The 27,310-nt window shown below is 40.8% G+C and overlaps 1 protein-coding gene across 2 annotated transcripts; it reads right to left on the bottom strand.

The window, feature by feature from the left end:
- Positions 1-553: 553 nt before the first annotated feature.
- On the bottom strand, positions 554-18,096 carry gnrhr2/nmi (type 2/nmI gonadotropin-releasing hormone receptor). Of its 2 annotated transcripts, XM_018091928.2 has the most exons (5): positions 17,922-18,096; positions 11,427-11,607; positions 10,562-11,080; positions 6,989-7,190; positions 554-3,992 (listed from the first exon to the last, which is right to left on the bottom strand). In XM_018091928.2, the coding sequence occupies exons 3-5, from the start codon at positions 11,075-11,077 to the stop codon at positions 3,589-3,591; spliced, it is 1,122 nt and encodes a 373-aa protein (XP_017947417.1). In that variant the 5' UTR covers positions 11,078-11,080; positions 11,427-11,607; positions 17,922-18,096; the 3' UTR covers positions 554-3,588.
- Between the last annotated feature and the right edge of the window lie 9,214 nt (positions 18,097-27,310).

Genomic DNA, 27,310 nt, shown 5'->3' with positions numbered 1-27,310 from the left:
GGAGAGATGGTGCCTATAGTAGCAGTGGGGGTATAATAGCCTCTAGGAAAGGGACTGTGGCTTTGGGATAGCAGGTATAGTAGGGAGAGATGGTGCCTATAGTAGCAGTGGGATGATAGCCTCTGGGAAGGGACTGTGGCTGTGGGATAGCAGGTATAGTAGGGAGAGATGGTGCCTATAGTAGCAGTGGGGATAATAGCCTCTAGGAAAGGGACTGTGGCTTTGGGATAGCAGGTATAGTAGGGAGAGATGGTGCCTATAGTAGCAGTGGGGGTATAATAGCCTCTAGGAAAGGGACTGTGGCTGTAGGATAGCAGGTATAGTAGGGAGAGATGGTACCTATAATAGCAGTGGGATAATAGCCTCTGGGAAGGGACTGTGGCTGTGGGATAGCAGGTATAGTAGGGAGAGATGGTGTCTATAGTAGCAGTGGGATAATAGCCTCTGGGAAGGAACTGTGGCTGTGGGATAGCAGGTATAGTAGGGAGAGATGGTGTCTATAGTAGCAGTGGGATAATAGCCTCTGGGAAGGAACTGGGGCTGTGGGATAGCAGGTATAGTAGGGAGAGATGGTGCCTATAGTAGCAGTGGGATAATAGCCTCTGGGAAGGGACTTGACTGTTACAGGTTAAACATAGAAATGCCAAGAAGGTGGCAGGGGTATCACATTAGTGTTGTTTAATTTGCAGCACTTCACTTATTGTTAAAGTGCAATTTTAGCACTTACCAACAGAAGAAGGCTGCCAGGGTTGATGGGACTGAAGATTCAAAAAAAGTGTTGGTGAACGCACCTTTTGAACAGCATAGACTGAATGTTTATCATGGATTGCAGTTCTATTCCTGTATGTCAGTGTTGTCCTTCAGGATTCAAAAAAGGTCAAAGAAATAACAGCAATGTTGTAGCCTGCAGTCATCAGGCTCAATATTGCCAATGCACAGAATATAAAATATATAACCCAGGGTTGGGATGTGATTCCTGATTCAGCACAGTCCTGCCACCAGAGAGAAGATTGCTGAGATAGATTCTAAATGAGGCCTCACCTTCAGAGACTGCACTGATCTCTCCCTTAGCCATCAGCACTGAATGCGGTGACTCCAGCCTAGAGATGGCACCTTAGTTTGAAAGTCTTCCTACAGCTGAATAGTAGGTTTCACAAGGGAGTGTTTAGGCACTTGTGGAAAAATATATAATGTGCATAATCTTTATAATGTGCATCAAATGCACATAAGAATAGAATATTTCCTGGCCTAAAGGTACTTTCAACCTATAATACCTGAATTAACTATTAGGTCATGCTAGGATCATCTAGCCCAGCTATAACCTTGGGATTGCCATTAACTTTAGCCTTTATTTAACATTATTCATATCATGTGCTCCATGTACCATACACATTAAGAATGCCTTCAGCCCCTTTATATGAGAATAAGCGGAGAGATAAAAGAAGGACAAAAAGATGAGGTTCACAGTAGCCACACAGGTGGACATACACGGGCAGGATTAAGATTCCGATTTGAGTCCTTCAGATAGGCCCCGTGGCAATGCCGCCCAGCTGAACCTGAAGTTTTGTGGTGGGCATATCAGGAGACAGATCCACTTGTTGGTGACCTCACCTGATATCTGTCTGAAAATTGGCCAGGTGTTGATCAAGCAGGTTTGATTTTCTTGTCACTCTTATGGCTCCAATACCCATTGTTGTTATTCGATTGTTGCCTTAGAGCCAAATGATCTGAGGTGGGAATATCGGGAGAAAGATCCACTCATCTTGATAAGTGCTACATGGTAGACAACATGGGATGGATTCCTCCTGTACTATGCTGGGCCCTTTGTATGTGCTCTTATTGTAATGTTACTGTAAATACTGTAGCTACCGCCTACACAATAGATGTTTTCTGAAATCTCTTTTCTAATTTGATAATTATTACATTTAATAATTACCATAAATCTACCATTCAGAGATGCCATATACAGTAAGCAAGCACAGAGAAATATACAGCTTTCCAAGCATCACAGTGTTACTAGTAAAGAATCTGTCCCACTCTTATGGATGTCAAGATGCTTTTCCTTTCATTTCAATCCGCCACGCGGTCACACAGGAGGGCAGCAGCTGCTTTGGGGGTTATTGGCTGCATTGCAGAGGGTGCTTCCTGCAGCACGTTCATATCTTGTAAATGTGCATTGCTTTGTTACAGGATAGTAATTTAATACTAAACCACCTGGTACGGAATATTTATGAGAATGGACTGCAAGTCAAACAGGATGCATTTTTGTTCTTTGTTGCCATTGTTGGCCCATAACTGAAGGTTGACTCACGCACCCACTCAACTCAAGACTCAAGATTCTCTTGCTTAACCTGTAATGGTTTTAGAATAGGGCTGTCAGCTTTGCAGTCCTGACAACAGGAAGGTTTGGAGTATAGAGCTCACACTTGGTTTGACACTTTGGCACTTTTGCCTTATTCAATCCTAGCAATAACAGTGAAGATATATGTTCATTTCTAGGACCCCAAATATACTTCTCACACCTTATACTACATGACTACATGGCTGCATGGCACAAGTGTGTTGGACAAGCATACTTACTTAATTGCCTAAAGGATTTACTTTCTTGTTTAATTATTGTTTTTGCTTTCAGAAAATGTGCTCATCAGATGTGGACTGAGTGTGTTACAGTGAGCTGTAGATGAAAAGTTTCGCCATATGGACCATTCCAGAACTATCTGTGCCTGAGCAACATGTCAAGTAGATGTTCTTGTCTAGGTTAATAAATGCCAGTGTGATTATACATTGACTTACATGTGAGCAGTGTCTGCAGAGCTCATTAAATGTCCCTGCTTGGCCTCATATACACACCAAACCTCATTAAATGCATGAGCGCTATGTTATTGAATCGAGGGTCAATGATGTGAAAGCTGAAACCTGCTTATAAGGGTGAGTCACATGTGTGTCTGTGGTTTAACCCCAGAACTGCCATAGCTTCGGCAAGTGTTTTGCACAGATATATGTTCCAGGGTTTAGATCTGCAGTGTAGATCAGTGTTTGTGCTTCATACAGTTTTGTTTATGCAGTCACTATAGCAACAACCGAAAAAGTCACCTTAACTGACACACAATTTCTTTGTCATCAAAAGTGTTAATCAGCAAGGAAAACCCATTGACTAGCATAGAACTCATTTGTTATCGTGTAAAGCTTGACCTTGGGAAGGCCCATTGTGTCCCCCTGGCAGGGCCTGTTTAAAAGTATGGAGGGAATGTGCTCTGGTCCCCATCAATAGTAGGAGCCATAATGGAAAGAATGTTGCAAAAGTGTAGCAGTTGTTAGCTGTTTTTGTGCATAAACCAGAGATGTGCAACCTGGGCCTACAGCTGTTGGTCTACACCTTCTGGTATCTATCAATGAAGTTGGTATATAACCTTCTAATGACAAGATGGAAATCTGTTCAACTGAGACTCTATTATCAAACACTCTTCTCTTCCACTAATGTTCTTTAAAGAAAGTTAATCAATCAACCAACCAGTATATATACATAGGCATGGTGCCTTGATATGTAGATGGAAATGAGTTATCAGGTAAAATTCACTGTCCTATCTTTCAGAAGACTGATTGCATGGTGACAGCAGTAGACATTGGGCCTTCCATTGAGGTAAGATCTTTGATATTCAGCTCAGAGCCTGCTAGTTGCTTGCTGTTTTTTGCTCTTCTGGACAGTAGACTGCTCACTCTTCTGATCCATGATCGCAGGTCCTCTTTGAACGAGGGGGTGTAAAGTCCATAGACAAGGGGGTCAGTGCAGGTATGCAGCAGGCCAAAGAGGAAAAGACTGTGATTCAGGTATTCAGGAGTTTGGTTGATCATCTCAGGCTGGAACCAGTACCATAGCCCTAATAGGTAATAGGGGGTCCAGCAGACCATAAAGGAAACCACAATAACTAAGGTCATCTTGAGGGTTTTCAGTCTTGCCTTTGATATAAGATCATTTTTACTTCTTGCAAGTTCTGTTATAACACAAATATCATAAAAGTAATGGAGGGAGAGTTAATAAAAAGAAGAACCAAGACAAAAACAGGTTTTCACTAGAATTGATAATATAGCATTGAATAATACAACTGGCATGTGACTATACAGGACAACAATGATTTTAAAGAAAAGACTGTAGGCAGCAAGGCACTATTCTGACCACTTACTGTACTTACTGTAATTTATGCTTAAAATGCACTGTAATAACTGAAATCTAAATGTTTCCATTGCAAAACTATATGGAGGCCAACCTGCTTAGCACTCTGCCAAATAATGGGCTGAGATTGCAAACTAAATGTACAGGAGGTTTGTGGTTAGGGTTAATTTTTCAATATCTGAGTGTCTTTGAATATTTTAGTGGGACTTTGTCCCAACACTGTTAGTTGGGGTAAGGTCACTTAGGTCTTTCTGATTCTTAAATGAAGATAAATGAAGCTGTTTTTTTATTGCTTTATAAAGGACAAATAGGTCAAGCTACTTTTGCCAAATTACTTCCCACTTTAGCTTACATTCTATGTTTAATTAAAAACAAGCAGAGAATAAATATTTCCAAGGCACCTTTTGTTCTGCATCTCTTCAATGTCAGCAAAGAGGAAAAAAACTAAAACTAAAACTCATTATGCTCCAAGTGATTGAACAGAGCAGCTAGGGTAGAGAGCTGCCCCTGAGAGCAACATCAAAGAGCTGCCATAGATCCAATTAGTAGCTGCTCTCCTCATCATACAGCTCAGAGACTGGGCACCAGCAGGATCCTTATTTTCTGAGCAGACGTGACAATACAGGGGACAACAATGGATTGTTTGTAATAAACTGAATTGTACATTCCAATTATATGAGTAGATTGTTTTATTTATTTAGTTTTCATTGCCTTGTGTGGCTCCAGCTTATAATTACAATACTTGCTTTTGTGTGTGTGTGTGTGTGGGGGGGTTATTTTAGTACTGTTCCTGCAGGGAATGTAACAAACTAATAAGGGTTAAACCTTCTATCCTTGGTCCCAGGGTAGGACTGGGCAAAAATCCCGGTGGGCCCCAGCACTAGTGGGCCCCGGCGGCCCAGACCCGACCCTTGCCCGCGCTCCCTCTCCCGAACGCTCCTGCCCCGACACGTCAAATTTATGCGCTCGGGGGGGACGTCGGGTGGGGGCCCTGCAGGGGGGGTTATGGGGGCCCCTATGGGGGGTGGGATTTGAGGACACGCACGGCTGAGTGCACCTGCAGGGGCCTTGGGACGGGAGCCCCAGTGGGCCCTTCACAGCCCAGTCCGACCCTGCTTGGTCCTTTGCTGTTCAACTTGGAGGTGGGCATAGAAAGTACTGTTTCTATTTTTGCTAATGTATTGGAAACCTTGCCAGAAAAATGGAAAATGAGATTCGATGTTGACAAAGTTATGCCCTTTGGTAGAAATAATATAAACGTAAGTTATACACTAAATGGTAGTGTGTTGGGGGGATCCTTAACTGAGAAGGATCTGGGGGTTTTTATAACAAGTTGTCTAATTCCAGGCAGTGTCATTCTGTGGCTACTAAAGCAAATAAAGTGCTGTCTTGTATAAAAAAGGGCATTGACTCAAGGGATGAGAACATAATTTTGCCAGTGAACAATATTACTTGTCATCACCAGGTAAAGCCAATTGTACAACATTGGTTGGATATCTTAAAAGTCAGCCCAAGTGACGCCCCCCCTTACTTCTCTAGGATAGCACGAAAAAATGTTCCACATGTTCTCCTTTCTTTTTATAGCCCAGTAATATAACCTGTGCTGCATCCTGCAAAACTTTTAATAATATTGTTTTTCCATTACTACGTGTAAATAAAGGATTATTTCTATACAAATAGGCAGGCAAATAAATGTTGATTAAACAACTAAACAGAATAAGAATGGAGAAATCTTTCATTGCCATGGAAGTCATGTTTTTAATTTAGATTCTGTTGAATGGATATTTGAACCGTATATATAATCATTTTCTCCTCTGTTAGTCAGTATGTAACCAACTTTTAAAGGAGAAGGAAAGTCATTTTACTGCCAATAGATTAGCCACATTAGTGCCACCTAGAACACTATATTTATTAAAGCAGAAGGAAAGGCTAAGTCACTTGGGGGTGCCAAAATGTTAGCCAAGTGACTATGGGGGAGATTTATTAAGACACGAACGCTCCGAGCGTATTTGTGCAGATTTTTTTGCGCTTTCACAACTTTTTCATACACCCACGCAACTTTTTCATACGCTTGCGTGACTTTTTCATACGCTTGCACGAAAAATTCGGAAAGGTTCTGCCGCTGTTTAAAATCGGTCGGTACGAAAATTTCATGCCTATCATGACTAATACGATTTTTTTGGGAGCATTTTCGTGATATTTACGATTTTTAGAAATTATCGTATCCAATCAGAATTTTTCCCATTCGGGATTTGAACTCATGTTTTAATGAATCGGCCCCTTTGCCTTTCCTTCTCCCTTAAGCAGAAAACTTTACTATACCTGAGTAAAGGGCCCTAGAAGCTCCCTCTGATAGCAGCTGCCATTTTAGCTTGGTCTGGGCAGCTTCCTGCTGCAGTTATAGCCATTGGAAGCTCAGATCACACATTCCTAAAGGAGGGGGGAGTAAGTTCTTATGCATTCTTATGGGAGGGGGAGCAGAAGAAGGGAGACAGAGAGGGAGAGAGGAGAGAACTGAGCAAACTCGTGCCCCAAACCTAAAAGAGCCCTAAAGGAGAGGAAGTCTGATAACAAAGAACATTTTCCCAAAAAAGGAGTGCTTATGGCTGTATTTACATAGACCTTTCTGATAAAGCTTACTTAGTTTTTACCTTTCCTTCTCCTTTAAGTGGGCAGTGATAGAACCAGTCTCAGATCATGAACAGTTTCACAATGCAAAGAACAACTGCCCAGATGAGTAATATAAACCTTTAAATGGTGACTCTGTATAAGACCAAGCAGCAAATACATTGTAAACGTATGCCTACGTATGCCTACCATTCTTGTGTTTCATCTGCTTGCCGATTTCCCAAAGGATCCGTGTGTAGCACACAATCATGACCACTAGGGGGGTGACAAACAGCGTGCAGAAGGTGAACATATTGTAAGCTGTCTCCTGCCAGTGCTGGGTGAAGCTCCCGTGGGTGGCGCACTGCGTGAAGTTGACTCCAGGAGCGGTGCGTAATCGAAAGAGAAACAGCTACGTGGGGAAATGGCTCTTGTTACAATCATAAAATACACAGTTTCCATTAAACACAAAAGCATCGCCTGCTGACCAGAAGCCATGCAAGAGAAGCTTCCCAACACCTACTGAAATGTTCATATGTTATAACCTACACTGCAAAATGGCAAATGTTATTGACATCACAAAAACACCATTTTATTGTGTCTATCCTTTTAAATGAGGCTTAACAGTCCGTCCTTGTATAATGATTTCTACAATATAACCTACCTTTCCTCTAAATTATTAAGGTCATTTGGAATAGCTTCCAAACCAAAATTTGTTAAAGGAAAACTATACCCCCAAACAATGTAGGTCTCTGTAAAAATATATTGTATAAATAAGATCATATGTAAAACCCTGCTTCAGCTAAATAAACCATTTTCTTAAAAATATACTTTTTAGTAGTATGTGCTATTGGGTAATCCTAAATAGAAAACTGCCATTTTAAGAATGAAGGGCCACCTCCTGGGATCATAGGATTCACAGTGCACACAAACAAGCCAAGGCACACATACATGCTAGGCCCCATCAGCCAATTAATGGGCAGAGTTCTGCCTTTTGCTCCCACACTACTTCCTGTTACAGTTACATTACTGCATTATTTCTGGTCATGTGATCTCTGAGGGAGCACACAGCCCATCACTAAATGGCGGCTCAAGGGAAAAGATGTAAAAGGGCAATATTTACTGATATATATATTCCAATTTGGTAAGATTCTTTAATAGGTCACTTAACATAATATAAACAATCTGTTGGTTAAGTATTCATTTTGGGGGTATAGTTTTCCTTTAAAGAGCCCCACACAGCATAGAAACCCCTAATATACCTATCACTGTAATCTGTTCCTTCAAAAAGTATGAATAAATACCATTTTTATATGCTGAAATCCAGCTGCAGAACAGTTTTTCTCTTTCTGTATCATTTGAAATCCTGGCAGGGGAGAAGGGACTAAAACACTGATTTTACAAATTGTAACAACTTCTTCACAGCTTGCAGACAGCATGCAGGAACTACAAAACCCACAATGCACTGCACAGCAAGGTTCCTTTTCTTATTGATATCCCACATTGTGGGATTGGGAGGATGAAGGCTGAAGGCAGACTCTGGAGAGTCAACTACTATTTTTTTTGAGTCCCAGATCAGCAGGGGAACAGGGGGCCAGGCTTAGGAAACTGCTCCAAACCATATTATTACATTAAAATTCAAGAAAAGGCTGCGTATTTTTTAATTGATGTATATTTTAAAGTTGCTTAAAATTATATTTACTTTTCAAAAAACTTATGTTTGTGTTTGGGTGGAGTTCCCCTTTAAGGGACATTATGACCTCACTCTAAATAGAGTTTTCATTCAGTTTCTTTTTTTCTATAAGTATTCACTTAACTATATCTAGTATAAATAAATTTAAAGCAACTGGACTTGTTTGGTAATCATTGAAGACGTTTCACTACTCATCCGAGCAGCTTCTTCAGTTCAACTGACTGGTATGGGAAGTCCTCAGCATATGTACTCAAATATAACTATACTGTTTCCATTGTTTTTCTCACTAACTTGGGGTACACAGTCATTTTTTGGGACAATATTACTTACCCGTGCCTTGCTGATCTAGTATCACCCCTTTTTCCACCATAGGTTATTTGTACTGTAGGTTAATTGCACCAAGTTATTTCCTACATTTTTCATTGGCAGTAAAAGTATAATGCGCTTATGGATTTCAATGTCCTAAATTGATTATTTTGTGCTTCACAGACATTAAAGTTTAGGTGCCACGCTGTTCAGATCTCTTCCACTTTGCTTAAATCATTACTCACTTGGCTTACCCTTTGCTTCAATCAGCAGTTTTGCTTTAAGCCTTTGTGTTGTCAGCAAAAAAAGCCATACCTGCTTTCTAACCCAATTATCAGTGTTCTTAAGGAAAACAGCTGATTGTACCATCTAGGGATATAAAGAAGCATGTGTACTGGAAATGCCAAGGATAATGTTCAGAAAGAACATTGCCTCTAACAATTTCTTCAGTCTCTTATATTAGATTATTTAGCTGTCCCTCCAAGTGCCTTCTGTGTTGTATGGGATCTGTGAGTGCCACCAACCATCTCTTACTAGCTTTCAGACTTCACTTCATGACCTGTTACCCAGTGGTTAAGCTTCAGCTTCCAGTAGGGGCTCACAAACTGTGGGCCTGGTCCCATATAGGGAACCTGGAGTGTAAAGGAGGGGCTCAGTCTAAAGGTCAGTTATGGTGAGATTTAGGGGCCCCTTCCCTAGGTCCCTTGAAAGCCCAGCTAGATGGTCAGTTAGGGAAAGATTTTCCCCAAATTTTCTCTCTGAAATAATGGCTAATGCATAGTGATGAGCGAATTTTTTCGGCAGGCATAGATTCGCAGCGGAACTTCCGAGAAAATCCGTTGCGCGTCAAAAAAAGTAGCAGTCGTGTCAAAAAAGAAGGCAGTCACGTCAAAATGGGCACGGGCGACAAAAAAACAATGGGGGCGTCAAAAAAATCGCGCAACAAACACAGTTCACAAATTTTTCGTCATATCACGAATTTTGCTGTTGTTTCTCGAGTTTTTAGGCAAAGCAAAATGGGACATCACTACTAATGCACCTACACTTCCCTATACTAGTTAACTTGTTATGAGCTATGTCCTGACCAAACACTGCTGCTTTAAAAGGGGCTTCAACCATAAATGCCTGACATCCACTGGTTTATAGGGTAATCTGTGAAAATTAAACCCGACGTCACTTATGATAGCTTTATAAATGGCAGTAATTTTATATATATTTATATTATAAGAAAGGAACACTTTCCAGTCTACAAGAATAAATCAGTTAGATCCTGCTAGACAGGGTGCAATTGGTCTCACTGTTTATCCCTCAATTGGGATTACAGATTACTGACACAATTTATTTTTCAACAGGACAATGAAGAAAAAGAGAATTTTTGGTTGGCTTAAGATGTACAATTATTATAAAATATTCCAAGATATAAATTCCAAATCTGAATTGGCATACTCGTGTGCAAGATAGTGGGCAGTTCAGTAACCATAACAACCATTCTATGATTTGTGTACTAGAGGTAGAATAAGGAAAGTGTCTGATTGGTTTCTGTTAGACATTGCACTGGTACAGATTTGCCAACAGATAGTAATTAAACCCCAGATTAAAAAACAATCTGTGTGTTCTGTAAATCCAATGCAAAACCAGTTATCAATCACTTACATTTCAAAATACTTTTCAATGAAGTACCAGTTTAAGAGATTGTACAGTAGGTATCTTTACTGTATTCTAAACTATTGAGATCACGATGACTTAACAACAAGTGAACTATTTAGTAAGAGAATATACAGTACCTGAGGTGATGCCAGTAGAAGACTAGTAATCCAAGCAGTCCACAGCATGATACGGTTGCGCTGCCCCGCACTAGTGAAGCTGAGAGGATAGAGGATAGCCCAGTGTCTGTCAAGGCTGATCACTACCAGAACTAAGGCAGCTGAATACATAGCAAACAACTTTCCAAAGTTGAGGACCTTACAGGAGAGCTCCCCTGCATACCATTGCACCATCACATTCCACAGAGCATCCAAAGGCATTACCAAAAAGGTAACCAGCAAGTCAGCCACCGAAAGACTGAGAATGAGAACACGTAGGTGGGATTTGCATCTCTTCCCACTGATGCTGCAGAGAACAGCTACATTACTGAAAGATGCTATCAAGAAGAAGCAACATGTGACTCCCACTCGAACCTTGGCGGCCAAAGTGAACGTGGGCTCAGTCCATGGATCTGGATTGCCTGAGGCTGATGCATTGTTCTCTGATATCACCAGAGTGCTCTCAGTTTGATTGACAATGGCTGATTGTTCTGCCATGGCCTGAAACAAAGAATTGGTGTTTATAATAAAATAACTTGATATCACTAAACCACTTAATGCACAATAAACCAGTCAGTTATTCACCATACATGGAAACAAGCTCAAGCTCAAGCAGGTTGTATGAAAAGTTATCCTCTCAATGGTGGATAAGTGATACCTTTATTCAGTTACTGAAATCATATTGGATGTGTCAGCTGTTAGCTGGCAGAAATATATAACCAAAGGGCTAACACCTGAGCACATTATAGGGCTTTAGGTTTAGTGGTAAGTATAAACATGTGCCCCATTGCACAAAGATAGTCATCAGTTTGTATAATAATGAATGGAGCAGCAGCGCAGCACTTACATAACCTGCCAGCGAAATCACTCAGTAGATCCTAAGCATGGCCTGCACCTTGGTCTGTGTTCTTTCTCACTGAATCACAGGGTTCCGTAGCCCAGGTCTGTGACATATCTCTCTGGTGTCTTCATATCTCTCATCATTGGTTTATCAATGAGCCAAATGGATTGCAAGTCTTTGTCCGGGGCTACAGGTAGATGAGAAACAGGGAAACAGTTTACTGAACATAATTCAGTTATGAGATTTATGAATAAAAGAACTCAACCTAACATATACATTAATATCTAACGCAAATGAAAGTAATGTTTGTCATTAAAATCATAAAGCCAAAACAATATCAGTAGACAGAAAGATCAGAAAGATTACTAGGCCTTTGCTTGGAGGTGAAGATCAATTACAGTTAAAATGTAATTATACATTGATGTATAAAATGTTTATACATCAATGATTTCTATTGATATATACACATAATATGGTCACATGTTTATAGGTTTTTTTTTTGTTTTTTTTTAAGGGCCACCTGTTTTTTGTACCCTGGTTTCTCAACAATGGCCCTCTTAGACATTATGTATTAATATGTAAATATATATCTTGTCCTACGAAGCTGCACAATAATTTCTATAAGCAGTAGTGCAAACTCAATAAATCCCATTGACTTGACTATGTTTTGTTTTCTGGTTATAATGGGAAGATCATGAGCTCTGTTAATAACATCCTACAATAAACATCTCTTGGCAACACAAAACCCCCCACATTAATACCCCTTGCTTGGGAAAACACATCATACATTCACACTATCAAAGAAATGACTCACTGACCACCAGTTCTGCTAAACCCAGGATCGATTCCTCTGTCAGCTCCTTAAGCAAGTCACTTAATCTCCCTGTGCCTCAGGCACTCAGCCTTCAATTGAATAATCTAGGGAGCATGGGCTAAGAATGTCTCATAATTCTGTATACAGCACTCTTTCATTCTACTAGACATAGACATACTAGACATACAGTTCACTGAACTATAATCAATACTATTATCCTATCTTAAATTACACTATCTCTTAATAAGTACAAGTCTTAGCTCCTTAAACACAACATATTTTATGAATATCCAACGCCATCATGCTGATGATCATATTTGTAATGACCCATCAGTGGTTTCATATGATGTTTTGGTGCTGCCTATGGAAGAAATACATGGTTGTCGGCTAACTGTTTAAGTCGTCACAATTTCTGAAACTTAGATTCTATGCTTTTCTATTCCCACTGTTGTTCCTTTATTCTCCAGCTTTGTGCAAGAGTGCATATGGCAACTCATTAATTGTCGCACTGTACTCGTACATAGACATTGGCTTCTGATTCAGCGCATGGAAATGTCCATGTCCCAGAAAGAGGCTTCCCTCCCATGGCTATATTTCTTTATGATTTGTATTGTATTTTTAATAGAGAGTGAGCAGGTCAAAAGCATTTTTGGATATGGCTTTTAGTATCACAGCTGGAAATTTGAATCATGTTCTCAAGAATAAGATTAGGGCATTTATTTTCCATGTTTTGCCAATGTAAAACCCTGAGGCTGTTCAATGAGGGGTCATTTCAAGCCTGTTTACATCTCAGCCAGAGATTTCCAGGACAGAAAGGAATTATGATTCCTTGCACCAATTATTGATTTCAATAATATGTGTCTTTTAAGAAGAGTTTCCAGCAGGGAAACCCAGCAAGGGTGTCAGGCAATTCTTGATAATCTCAGCAGGATCAGAGAGAAGAAGGGTTCAGCTGAGACAAGAAGGCAAATGCCTTGGTCTGAGGGGCTGTGTAACGCTGGGGCCATCTAGTGCTGGGGGCCAAGAGCAAATGCCATGCTATATCTAGGCTTGCTACCTTTTATGGGAAAAAAATGATACCCTTCCTATATTTTTATCTTGTTTCCCTACTGGCGGCCTGAATATGAAATAAAGTAATAAAAAGTAATAATAACACTGTAGTCTCACAGAGCGATAGTTTTTTTTTTGCTGTCGGAGTAAGTGACCCCCATTTGAGAGCTGAAAAGAGGCAGGAAAATAAGACAAATAATTCAGAAACTAAAAAAAATAAAATAATGAAGACCAATTGCACAGTGGCTATGAACAGGACATTCTACAACATACTAAAAGTTAATTTAAAGGTGAACCACCCCTTTAATTAGATTGGCATAAAACATCATGTTTACTGGCCAGGTTGCAACCATAGCTACACCATAAAACCAGACATGTATTTCAGATATAGGACTTTACTTATAACGCAATGGGTCATTCAGCATAACTGGAGGAACGGTCTATGGAAGAGATTTCCACTTAAACATAGTGTTCTCCATAGAGAAATTGAAATCTCACAGTAAACGACAACAAAATCCCTTCAGTTATATAGTATTTAAAGGACATAATTACAGGACAGGTAGGAAAATGCTGATGCCTTTTTTTCATATTTTGACAGAAAGTAACTTTTCCGCCAATAATAATAATGGGTTTTGGGGAAAAAGCAGTGGCTTATCATTTTGCTTGATTTTGTTTTGTTTCAAATAGTACAAAAGGGTCTTTATAAACAGGGTGGAAATTAAAGGATGCTAAATACATCCAATTTGCCCAGTTTGTAAATAACAGGCAACAAGGCTACATTCTCCTTGCCATATTCATTGTACTGGAACAAGTTGTTTATAGCTGGGGATACCTGTTAATGGGTCAAATGTTATTCATAAGCCCCTGAGGCCACGAGAGCTCTCAGCTCATCTCTAACACTCATTCAGGTTGCTAAAAGGCATCAGCAGCGCAGCAAGCTCAGTATATCAGGCGCACAAACTTATCTTTCCAGAATACATTATAGATTTCCCCCATTAGCTCATACAAGTGTTTTTTTTAATGTATTTACAAACACCTGCTGAGTGCAAAAAAATGCGTCATTTTCATTTAGATACTTTGTTTTAAAATCAGCTAAATGTGTTTTTGTCAGTTCCAGGCGCAACCTTCTATTCTATAGAAGTATGAACGTAAAATGAAGTGTAAAATGCAGCATGTTGCTTCTATGAAGACACAATGAAACACAAATTCAGTATAACACAACTCAGAACGCTTGTGAGTACAACCAGGCAGAATATAATGGAATCAATCAGCGAATGCATGTAGGCGCAATCAAACCTGCGTCTCAAACACACGTCAATAAAAAAATGCTTGCGATAAGGAGCCCTTAAACAACAAAATGTGTTCTGTTATTCCTTGCCTGCAATATCATTCATTTATGAAGTTGTATAGCGATCAGCTGCTGAATGATCGACAGACTTTTCTGCAGACCATTTCCCACAGGCACTTTTAGCTCAGCCTCTTCTATCCGTTCTTTCTCTAGCCCTAAAAACCAACTCCATGGAAACTGCAGCAGTCAGATCCCTTATAAGAAATCATTAGAACACACATCTCCGAGCACATATCTCCGAGCAGAACCACTGACTGAAATGATGTACAATTGGTACAATGCAATTCATTATAAGTTACATTTCCCAACCCAGGTGCTGCCAGCGAGTCTATATATTTTTTGTGACAATGAATACAATGTTTAGAGAGAGAATTCACTGTTATTGTGGACTCAAAGTCAGTTTTTCAAATAAAGAGAGTGTTACTGGGTTCCTTACAGAAACAGGCTATGCATATGATTGGGGCTTGGCAAGGTATGGGACTCTTTTCTCTTCAGGTCAGTACAAGGGCTCTATATCTATATCTGGCTCCCCTGATATTGCTGAACTAAACCTATGATTTCAGTGAGCCCTTACATATTTTTTAGAATGGTGGGAAACTTCAAAAATATGCTATTTATAAGCAGGAATTGGGTTGGTCTATATTGGTTGAACTGTTCAGTAACTGTATAATAACTGTATAAGTACAATTTTTGATCCATTGGGAATCCTTACTTATCAATGTGACATTATGGCAGGTTTATAGCTTGCCACAGAAGAGGTCTTTGCCATAGACCCCTAAGGTTGCTATGAATATGTGTGGCAAATGCCAGCTCCTATGTGTAAGTAGGATGACAAATACAGCATATAGGGAACGAATGATCCTTGCACCCAATAAGCAATGCCTGTCTGTCTATTTATGGGAAAATAAGCCATCCTCAAATCCTTTTTTATTTTTAACTCAGAATAATATAATTTCCCAGTTGCACTCTTCCACCCATCCCATAAATGGCACCAGATGTTATATTTCAAAGATCCAAATGCCAGTCATTTAGTAACTGCTGGTTTTACATTCTCTGAAAATCCCTGTAGTGTGGCACAGGAAAGCAAGTGTCATGGTGTTTGTTTCAAGAGTCTTAGCAGGGAAAGGGATTCTACTCCCAAAGGCCCAAGACATTTATGGTGTCATCTGTATCTGACCATTGATACAGGTATTTATTACTTGGTATTTTCCATTATTAAGGGGAATAATATTAAAATAATATTAAATTATCACCTCTTTGCTTTGTTACAAATTGTAGCTTTGGATACTCTGGTTAATATGATGAAACCAATGGGGGAATGCACCCATGGACAGTTTGAACCCATGTTATCTCCACTTAGATGCAACTGCTCAGTTCCTAGAGCAAGAAAATCAAACGACCGAGCAGGTATGATCTAAATGCTCCCATGGAAATCTGATTTGCCAGTGACTCCAGAAAGGTGAAAGAAAGAATTCATATAACATTTATTTAAGACGGTATCTTAGCCAGTTAGTGTGCCGGAGACAAACTGCTCCCAGTAGATGGGAAGTGCCCCATGTTTGCTAGCTCCAGCAGTTTACAGTAGGTCTGGCATCAGGCTGAATCTAAGGGAAACCCCTGATCACTCCATGGATCCTGACAAGGTAGTTTTTGCCAGGCTATAGAATACTGTTCTGAATTAAATGTGTTCACAGCATTTCATATCTTTAGTGGCAGGGCTGGGGGCACCGAAAACTTTACAGTGCAGTGCTCTTTATCTAATAATATAGGCCTGCCTAGCTTTTGACCCTTTAGCTGTTAAGTACAATTCCCAGCACCTTCCACACCATTAGCTGATGGGACTTGCACTGTACTACAACAACTACTGAAGTGCCATAGTTTTGACAATTGAAACATGTAAAGTGTCTGGCAGCCTCCTTGTCCTACCTCGGCTGTTCTGTGGCACTGACATTATCTTGTTCTACTATAACTCACCTTTCCCTTTATTCCTGCCTATAGCTCCTCCCTGCAGGGCCTTTAGAACTCCCCAATTTGGGTCCCATAAAGAGAGTTGTGCTTTCTCTACAGCCCTGCAGCATCCCTGATCCTGTTCCTCACTGGCTCCCATCTCTGGAATGTGCTGTAGCTTGTCCTAGCGCCTTGATCCTAACTCTCACTAAAGTTCTACCCTAGCTGCCAACATACTATATATATATAATTCTACCCTAGCTGCCTACATACTATATATATAATTCTACCCTAGCTGCCTACATACTATATATATAATTCTACCCTAGCTGCCTACATACTATATATATAATTCTACCCTAGCTGCCTACATACTATATATATATAATTCTACCCTAGCTGCCTACATACTATATATATATAATTCTACCCTAGCTGCCTACATACTATATATATAATTCACATTTAGCTGGGATGTCCAACCTTTGGTCCTCCAGCTCTCAGCATCTCCCTAACAGCAGGTAAACAACAGCTGAAAATCTGCAGGTTGGATATCCACATTGTATGGGCTGAGTAAGAAATGCAAAGGCTAAATAGCGAGTTTCCTTTGTTGCTTGAATTGACTTATAACTGCTCCATATAAATTTAATGGAAACTCTTGCTAAAAGCAAACTAGTGCACAGCTATGGGACCTGACATCCAAAATGCTCAGAACCTGGGGTTTTCTGGAAAAAGGGTCTTTCTGTAATATAGATCTTCATACTTTGAGTGTACTAAAAAAAATATTTAAAAATAAAATAAAACCAATAGAATTGGTTTGCCTTTAATAAAGATTAACTTAGTTGGGATCAAGTACAAGCTGCTATTTTATTATTGCAGAGAAAAAGAAAATATGTTTCTAAAATTTGAATTATTTGTTTAAAATGGAGTCTATGGGAGATGGCCTTCCCATAATTTGGAGTTTTCTGGATAACAGATTTCCAGGTAATGGTTTCCATACCTGTATTATCGTTTGATGGATGAGAGTAGCTAAGAGGATATCAGCAGGGTTGTGCAAGGTTGCTGGCTTGGTTATTTTAATTTTGACTAATGAATTATAGTTATCTATTAGCAATATCACATATAATGACTACAGATCTAGCTTGCCTGCAGCTCTATAGTCAGAAACCACCCCAACTGGATACTGGTATATTAACAGTAATATGTCATGCTGTTCCGTATCCAGTTCCAATGCACCTGCAAGTTACTGACAGGCAGCTCTGGCTCTGAAGTGTCTCAGTACAGACTGGAGATGCACCTGCAAAATAAAACACTCTAACAAGGCAAATATTTGAGTTCTCACCAGATCCTGTGGCTCTCCAAGTGGGCTGTCTCCTCTACATGAACGTGGATCCCATAAAGCTGTAGGTGTCTCTGTGCCCAGGTCTGTGTCTTCTCAGCATCTCTGCTCAGGCTGCACTGTCCCTGATGCTCCTGTCACGCACATCCGAGCTGAGCCCTGTGAGTTATGGGAGGAGAAAGTCAGTATTGTGTGAGGAACCGGAGATGCATTGGAGCAAGTGCAGTTCCAACACAGTCAGGTACCATGTAATGTGCCACCTCTGCCACAGAGAACTTGGCAGCCACTCCACTGCCAGCCCCATGTGATCTCATTAGCAAGCACTAAATGGTTTAGCTGGCTTATTTAATCAAACCCATGAAATACAGATTGTATTATTTGTCACTATCTGGTGTGAACGTTTGTGAAAATCTTCACAATCTTGTGCAATATGTTCCAAAACCTTCTCTGTGACTCTAATACCTTTGTATTTCTCCATAGGGGCACATTGTCCCTTGCATGGTTTTCATTTTTTTATAATAGATTTATGCTTGTATGAGTAGGTTGTCTTTATTAAGTCTGGATAATACTAGTTATTTGTACAATGATTGCAAGTAAAATCTCTATTAATGTTTGTAAGATTTAAAAGCTTATGAAACATTAAAATGGACGCAAATGTAACCACACATGCTCTTACTTCCATATAGTCTCTGCAGTCTGCCAGCACCCTGAAGAGGCACCTACATATGGATCACTCCTGTCATGGCACTGACCCTCTGGAAAAACACAGGTTAGCACTAAGTATTTGCAACTGCAGGTAAAAGGATGTATGTATGAAGAGCATATTCACTTGAGCTGATAATAGGCATCCTGTTCCCTGTAGCTTTCTTGGTAGGTGTAGTAAGTACAGTGCTGAGTGAGTCAGTTATGCATGGATGCAGGGGGGCAAGTGCACCAAATTTCAGTCAGGAGAAACGTGACCTGGAAACCTGAACAAACAGACTGGGATCTTTGAGAATGGGTGGGCTAATTCTTTGTTAAGCATGGGTGGGAGAAGGTACAGTCTCATCCAGGTATAAGCATGCCCTGTGGTTGGTGGGGAGGATACCATAGATAAAGGAGTGTTGGGTGGTTCTCCCAGATAGTAAAAAGGATAGGAAAAAGTAATTCTCATTCTCAAAAATCAGTAAAAAAGTAGTCCTGGGCTTTAAAAAAAACTCATTGGGCTCCATGAATCATGATAAGTTAGTGATATGTCCTATCCTATATTCAATTTGCTCTTTCCACGAGTCACACTAAAATGTACAAAGAACTGGTGAGCAACACAGGCATAAAAAAGTTCCTGGGGTGCCAAATAAGGGCTGTTATTGGCTATTTGGTAGCCCCTATATGGGCAGGCAGCCTACAGGTGGTTCTGTTTGTCAATAAACTTGGTTTGCAAGGAACCAAAACTTGCCTCCAAGTCAGGAATTAAAAAATGAGCACCTGCTCTGAGGCCACTGGGAGCAACAGCCATGGGGTTGGGGAGCAACATGTTGCTTGTGAGCCATTGGTTGGGGATCACTGGTCTAGGAGAAAAAAAAAAGTTCAGGGTTAGTAAAAGAGTCTGAAGTTCCACCTAGGAGGGTAGGGGGTTCGTACTCATGCATGATCCTTATATTCAAGTGTGACTTAGGGTAGAAGAGAATCCCTTGCAGATCACCCTTTGTGCACCAACCTGCCCTCCCTTCACCCACACGTGTTTACCTACCCCCCCCCCCCCCCCCACTGTATTATAGGGTATTGTAAAAAATGCAGTTATTTACACGGTTATAAACATAGCACTGCCTTACCAGAAATGGAAGGCTTTGGCACACCACTAGGATTGCTGCCTTCTGACTACTCTTCCGATTAAGCGGCATATTTATTATAGTGTATAAGCCAACATAACCGCTGATGTTGCCCAGAGCAACCAATATTCTAATTGCTGATTTGTTGCCATGGACAACATCACCAGTGATGTTGGCTTACACACTGTAATGAATATACCCCTAAGTCTAGACAGGGGGCTGGGCAGTGATGTTGTAGGGAATGGGTTAGTGATGTCAGGGGGCGGGTCAGTGATGTCAGGGGGCAGGGCTATGATGCAGCAATAGGTGATTAATGTGTCATTTACATCAGATTTCCTAATTTGGAAAGTCTGGACATGCAGTTTTCATTTAGATAGGTATTCTGAAAACCAGAAAGGTGGCAACCCTACACACCAATCATTCTACAATGTTTCTTCCAGAGAAAAGTGCATGGGATTTCACAGGGCCCTTCTGAAGGTACAGAATTGGCATAGAAGTTGTTAATATGCAGAATTCCAGTCATATGGAAGGGACTGCCAGCAACTGCACTGATCATCTGAAAGGCCCCAGGCATCAGGAGCAAGTAACACCCAGGGTCAGACATAATAGGATAAGAACTGAGTGAAATGAGTCACTGCTCAGCTTAGGTAAAGAGCATGAGAACTGTATGCGTCAAACACATGGCCCTGAGTGCATCAATTATTTGCCCTCGTGTTGGGCTCTGCCTGTGTTAGACGCTGAATTGCTCTGATGCCTGATCCCTAGCAAATTAAACAGAGCAGGGCACCGTTATAACAAATGCATATGTTAGGGGGGGTGCTAATTGCTGAATTAAAACCTGCCTGATAGGCATACATCTGCATAAACATTATTTGCTACATTTATATAGGATGGCAAATATTATTGTACTTTGTAAATCAATATCCATAAAGTACACAAGAGGAACTGTAAAATAAATGTATACTTTATAGCAATATACATATAATTATGTTGGGGGGCAGGTGACGTCTAGCTCTGGTAACCATGGTGAGAGGCTCTATCTTCTATTTTATCCAGATGAAGGCAGGACAGCTAAAGCCATCTTCAATCTGCTTTAGAATTAAAAATTATTCTCTAATTCACTCCATTTTAACATTAAACTAGTCCCTAAATCAGCATGTGTTGTCTGTACAGCAGTTTTTTTTTCCATTTTCCACATCTACACGGTCCTTTTTTACCAGAAAAAAAGAACTTGGATTTATTTGTTTCATCAAAAGCTTAGCATAGAGATCCGCAACACTTTCTCAGCATCTGCCCATTGCCCTCCCTGGTTCTGTGGCACTATTAGAGGAGGAAATAAACACCCCTTCAAGCATTTCCAACAATCACCAACAATTTTTTCTAGTTTTCAAGATGTTAGCATTACAGAGCTAGGTATTTGTTTTTACACAGCTAATAAACTTTTTTGAACAGTAGTTTGGACGCAGTCAGTAAAGAAATGACAAGAAATTCCTGTGATATGAAATAAGCAAGCAGAGAAGAGCCATCTACCCAAGGTTGGACTGGGCCAGTAGGACACCAGGGAAACCTTGTGAGTCCAGGCCCACTCTCTCTGGCAGCTGTAGGCACCAACGCATCTCCCCACCATTACGACCACAAGGAGGAAGTGTGATGTGGGGGGGGGGTTGATGTTGCAACTGGTGTGGGGGTCCCTCCCTCTTTTTCTCTGGTAAGTTTGAAGTGGAGGAACTTCACAAGATTTTCCTTTCCTCCTTCTTAATTTTCTTGGACAAAATTATTGTACTGGTGTTTCAAATGTATTATGCTAGCAGTGTAAAACCTGCTTATATATTGAATATCATTTTGAGAAGTTATATGACCTTTAAATTGTTCTCTTATGGTAAATAAATTGCAAAGAAACGAGTCATTAACAAGTATGGTACTCATAAGACATCTACAAAGCCAGTGCTCCAACTAAATACAGTTTTAATGGATTTCTATAAGTGACACGAGTAAACATCAGTAGTAACAGAAAAAATTAAAATGAACTTAAGCTAAAGTATTTTTAGAGACCCATAATAAAATTATTTAAATAAGTTTTCAGGAGAAACCCATGTGGTTATGTTCTCAGATGATGAATGTATGAGTATCTAAAAGTGAGGCATGGGGTTGGCTTGGGGAAAGGCTACATTGATCAGACACAGACACTTTGGGGAAAATAGTGAAGGGCCAGGCAGACACACAGGTTAGGTTTTAAAGCAGAAACTGAAGAGAAAGCTGGGATTAAAGCAATGCCCTGATTTTCTCTGGTTGTAATTACTGTATAACTGACAGAATTTAGTTTGTGAGTCAGCTGACCCACTCACCTGTCTGACTTCACCTTTACTGATAGCTGGGAATCCAATCATACTACTGTGGCTGTCTTCTGTCTCAAGGGTGGCCCATGAAATAAGCATTGTAGGAGCAGTCCTGGGCTTCCTACCCAAATCTCATTCTACCTGTAATGTGTGAATAAAAGCCCACTCCCCTGTCACTGTGTGCACCTGTAATGCGTGAATAGACTCATGCCAGTGTCTGTACCTGAAATATATGAGCAGGGACCCACTCACCTGTCACTGTGTGCTTCTGTAATGTATGAATAGACTTGTGCTGGTGTCTGTACCTGAAATATATGAGCAGGGACCCACTCACCTGTCACTGTGTGCACCTGTAATGTATGAATAGACTTGTGCTGGTGTCTGTACCTGAAATATATGAGCAGGGACCCACTCACCTGTCCCTGTGTGCACCTGTAATGTATGAATAGACTTGTGCTGGTGTCTGTACCTGAAATATATGAGCAGGGACCCACTCACCTGTCCCTGTGTGCACCTGTAATGTATGAATAGACTTGTGCTGGTGTCTGTACCTGAAATATATGAGCAGGGATCCACTCACCTGTCACTGTGTGCACCTGTAATGTATGAATAGACTTGTGCTGGTGTCTGTACCTGAAATATATGAGCAGGGACCCACTCACCTGTCACTGTGTGCACCTGTAATGTATGAATAGACTTGTGCTGGTGTCTGTACCTGAAATATATGAGCAGGGACCCAGTCACCTGTCATCATCTGTACCTGTGACTTCCAAACAGGGACCCCACTCACTCTTCACTTTCTGTATCTGTAATATCTGAGCAGGGGCCTGGGACCCACTCACTTGGCACTCTCGGTATCTGTAATATCACTGTCTATACCTGTAATATCTCAGTAGAGGAGACCCATTCATCTGTCAATGACTGTACCTGTACAATGTCACCTGTCACTGTAGATACATTTATGGCTAATGGCTAGCATCTTCCTGAAAAGGCTATTATTAGATTATTATAAGACAGGGAGGGCAATATGTACCGTATATGAAATGCTCAGGTCATGAAAGCAGATAACAGACAAAGGCACCATCTCAGTTATTATAGTGGCCATTCCTGCAAGTGACACATAATCCATTGTTAGAATTAAATTTACTATATTGTCTTTTATTGTTAGAGCAGAGACTTTTGCTGTTATAAGCAGAAAAGAGATAAGTATCTATAGGATCTAAAGTGAGAGTTATCTTTAGTGAACCACACACTGAGAGTAAATACAATTCTTGCCTTGTAAAACCTGTGTTTCCCATGTGATTTCCCTGCTGCACTGCTATTACCGGCACATGAATTTAGAGTAGGTCACCTGTTCAAACACAGGGTGTGTGTAACCCATTGCATTTAGGCACATATTCTCTTTTACACCACTTGATTTGTAGGGGATCTGAAGCCAGTTGTGGGCTAGATAACATGGCAATCTCAGGCTAGAGCAGTTATAGAGCTACATAAATCCAAAGATACCATAAATATGCACTATAATAAGATACTTTCAGAATTAATACAACATTTCATAGAAAGGGCATTAAAGGGGTTGTTCACTTAAAAACAGGGGAATAATAATAATAGGTATATCAGACAGGGAATGTTGGGCCCAGACTGGAAACGAATGATGAGCAATTGCTGTATATTTCTGCACTTTGTAAATATAATCTGAGCTCATAGCCACTGCTGCTTGAGCGATTTATTCCTTATCTGTTGTTCAGTTTTGAAATTTTGGCAAATGCAGTCAAAGCTTAGTGAACGTTAAAGGGATCAATTACTAACACAGGGGTTAACTTGCACAAGTGCAGTTGCCAATAACAACCAATCAGGTCTTCATGTTCATTTACTACTTTGTAGTAGTGGTAGACTGTTTAAAAGTAATGGCTGTTTGGTTGCTATTGGCAACTGCCCTTGTGTAATTTGGCTTCTATGTCTGTAAATCAGCCACTGAATGCAGGTGCTTTTTTATTGAGAGGCTTGGGGCTTGGTAATTTGCAAGTGCATCCCAGGGTTCAGAAAGAATGAGCCTACGTCTAGTTACAGCCTCTGGCAGATTTGTTAATTTATTCATGGGTCAGCTGATTTCAAACAGCAAGTTCTGGTCTATCTGTCTTGTGCCCTGTCAACTCATAGCAGCAGTACTCCTACTACACACACATTATTGGGTGGTAAGTGGCAAGTTGCCAGGGTAATGCAGTTTAGCTGGAAAAAGCCCAAGAGTAAGGTTGGATACTGATGTTGGAGATCAGGCCTGGCTGGCAGTAAGTGCTGCAGTTCTGCTCCAATTTAGCTGCTGTGTCCAGTTGGGCTAAGGTTGGGTCTTTACATAGGGCAGTCAAGTTCCTCCACTCCCATCTCAGCCACTCGTTCTGTACGGACCTTGCTTTGTGCATAGGGGGTATTATTGTGGGCCTTCCCCAAAGTATTATACATACTGAATTATGAAGAATGTCATTGTATGATGTCATGGCACTTGTGTCAGCAATGATGGGTGTGGCTATTCTAGTATTTTGAATGGGTGTCCACATACTTATGGCCCTATATTGTAGCTCTATAATGAAAGATTAATAAAGACTGCCCTATAGAGGAGACTGAAAATGGACATATTTCCAGCCAAGGGCTACCAGTCTAAGGTCAGTATTAGCATATGCATGTAAGCCCCAAAGTAAAACTGTTATGCACTGTTACCATGCAAAGCCTCTGCTTTTAGATTCAGTCGGACAATTGCTGGCTCACTAATGAGGCTGATGGAGGAATTTCGGAAGCCTTGGCAGATTTTTGAAAGTCTTCCCCTTACAGGCACAGACTCACTCCGGCAGAAATAATGTTACAAGTATCAGCCTGACAGCCTGTGCATTTATTTGTCTTAAAAGCTCTGGAGGCTGCGCAGCACGTGTGTCTTGTGAGCAAACAGCAGCCGACAGAGAGTCAAAGTCAATGGCAGGGGTTTTGGGGGAGCTGCATAAAAAGAGATACAGATTTAGATATAACTGAAAAGGGCAGATTTCTATTAAAGGACAGATAGCTGGTACAAGAAAAATGTGATACCAGAAGAGTTTTCATTTTGGTTTAAATGTTTTGGTTTAAATGTTGTCTCAAAGAAGCACAGTCACATTTTAATTTATTTATTTTTTGTCCAGACCAATATGAGAGCTAAAAAAGGTTTTTGATTAATCGCAATTGGACATAATTGGGCCATCATCAGAAAACAGGGGAAAAAACTAGAGCCAAAGTAATCTCATAAATATCTTCCTCTTCATAAAAATGGGACTAATTGCCTAATGGTGGGCTACGTCCATAGAGGTAATTTCTTGGCAGTAATGAATAATGACCTACGCAGGGTTCCAGCAGCTGCATGGTCACAGGCATAACCACTTCCCTATTAATGGAGTTAAAAGGCTTCATGTAAAAAAATATAATGTGAGTGGGTTATATAATGGTCTCCACAGCGGGCCTGACATTTTAATGTGGGAAGGTTCATTCAGTTTAAAACAATTTTAACAACGTAGAAATTTTAACAACGTAGAAATGGCCAATATTTTATGTTCAATTATTGTGGCAAATGAGTTTGTGTTGTTCATTGCAAGTTCATATTTTCCAATCTCTTACGTCTAATGTACTGTATGAGCGCTTTACTCTTTCATTGCCAGGCTGGTAGCAAATTTATACCTAGCTGAGGTACATAGACCTTAGTTTTTCTAACGGCAGCAGAGAAATACCTAAACCTTCCTTGAGTGGTTTTGGAGTAATAATTAGACGCCAGCCAATTAATTACTGGCCAGGTAGGGAGGGTGGTCCATGGTAGGTGCTAGCTAGGGGTTACTGATATCAAGCAATAATCCTCTAATAGCTTTCTCATAGGTGAGAGGTAGGTAGGTTAACTAAGTAAGCACAGTTGTGTCCCTGAAAAGGAATTAGTGTGATGGGTAGGACCCTGAGTCGAGCTGCAGGTTAGTCCCCTTAGGGAGTGCAGGTTAGTTTCCTTAGGGAGTGCAGGTTAGTCCCCTTAGGGAGTGCAGGTTAGTCCCCTTAGGGAGTGCAGGTTAGTCTCCTTAGGGAATGCAGGTTAGTCCCCTTAGGGAGTGCAGGTTAGTCCCCTTAGGGAGTGCAGGTTAGTCCCCTTAGGGAGTGCAGGTTAGTCCCCTTAGGGAGTGCAGGTTAGTCCCCTTAGGGAATGCAGGTTAGTCTCCTTAGGGAGTGCAGGTTAGTCTCCTTAGGGAGTGCAGGTTAGTCTCCTTAGGGAGTGCAGGTTAGTCCCCTTAGGGAGTGCAGGTTAGTCCCCTTAGGGAGTGCAGGTTAGTCTCCTTAGGGAGTGCAGGTTAGTCCCCTTAGGGAATGCAGGTTAGTTTCCTTAGGGAGTGCAGGTTAGTCCCCTTAGGGAGTGCAGGTTAGTCCCCTTAGGGAATGCAGGTTAGTCTCCTTAGGGAGTGCAGGTTAGTCCCCTTAGGGAGTGCAGGTTAGTCCCCTTAGGGAGTGCAGGTTAGTCCCCTTAGGGAATGCAGGTTAGTTTCCTTAGGGAGTGCAGGTTAGTCCCCTTAGGGAATGCAGGTTAGTTTCCTTAGGGAGTGCAGGTTAGTCCCCTTAGGGAATGCAGGTTAGTTTCCTTAGGGAGTGCAGGTTAGTCCCCTTAGGGAGTGCAGGTTTGGCCCCTTAAAGGTTTCTGACAGTCTGCTGGTGTATTTCCTGACTGTACCTAGCATTAGAGACTGAGTAAGAGAAGCAGAACCATTTGCTGTGTACATAATAAGGCCAACAGTGCATAAAGGCTGTACTTTTGTCATTCCTGTAGGAGTCTGCTACAATAGAAGACATCTCTTGGTCCATCACATCTATGTCTGCTTTCCACAGGAAAGGACTACTTAAATACCTTTCTAGTGACATGAGTTCACCAGCCACATACAGCACTGTTGTACATCCTCCACATTTCATTGGCTTTAAGTGTAATGGCACAAGAGGGTCTTTAGGTGCTTTAAGTGCCACATTTTTAAAGGACAAGTGTCACCAGGGGCAGAGGTGCCAATTCTACTGAGGGCTGCAATGACATCTTTTGCCATGTCCCAGGGGCCCCTTGGCTGTCTGGGAAAGTCCCCATAAGGAGTAATGTAAAAGTTCTCATTTTATTCTTCTACATATGCACTGATTTCCTACTTTAGGCTATTTGTTACAATAGCTTATTGAACATGTAAATGGATCTAGGCAGCCAAGAGATCCCTTGGAAATG

This window comes from Xenopus tropicalis, chromosome 3, assembly GCF_000004195.4.
Source record: "Xenopus tropicalis strain Nigerian chromosome 3, UCB_Xtro_10.0, whole genome shotgun sequence".
NCBI classification, from domain to species: domain Eukaryota; kingdom Metazoa; phylum Chordata; class Amphibia; order Anura; family Pipidae; genus Xenopus; species Xenopus tropicalis.
This window is presented reverse-complemented; position numbering and strand designations above follow the sequence as displayed.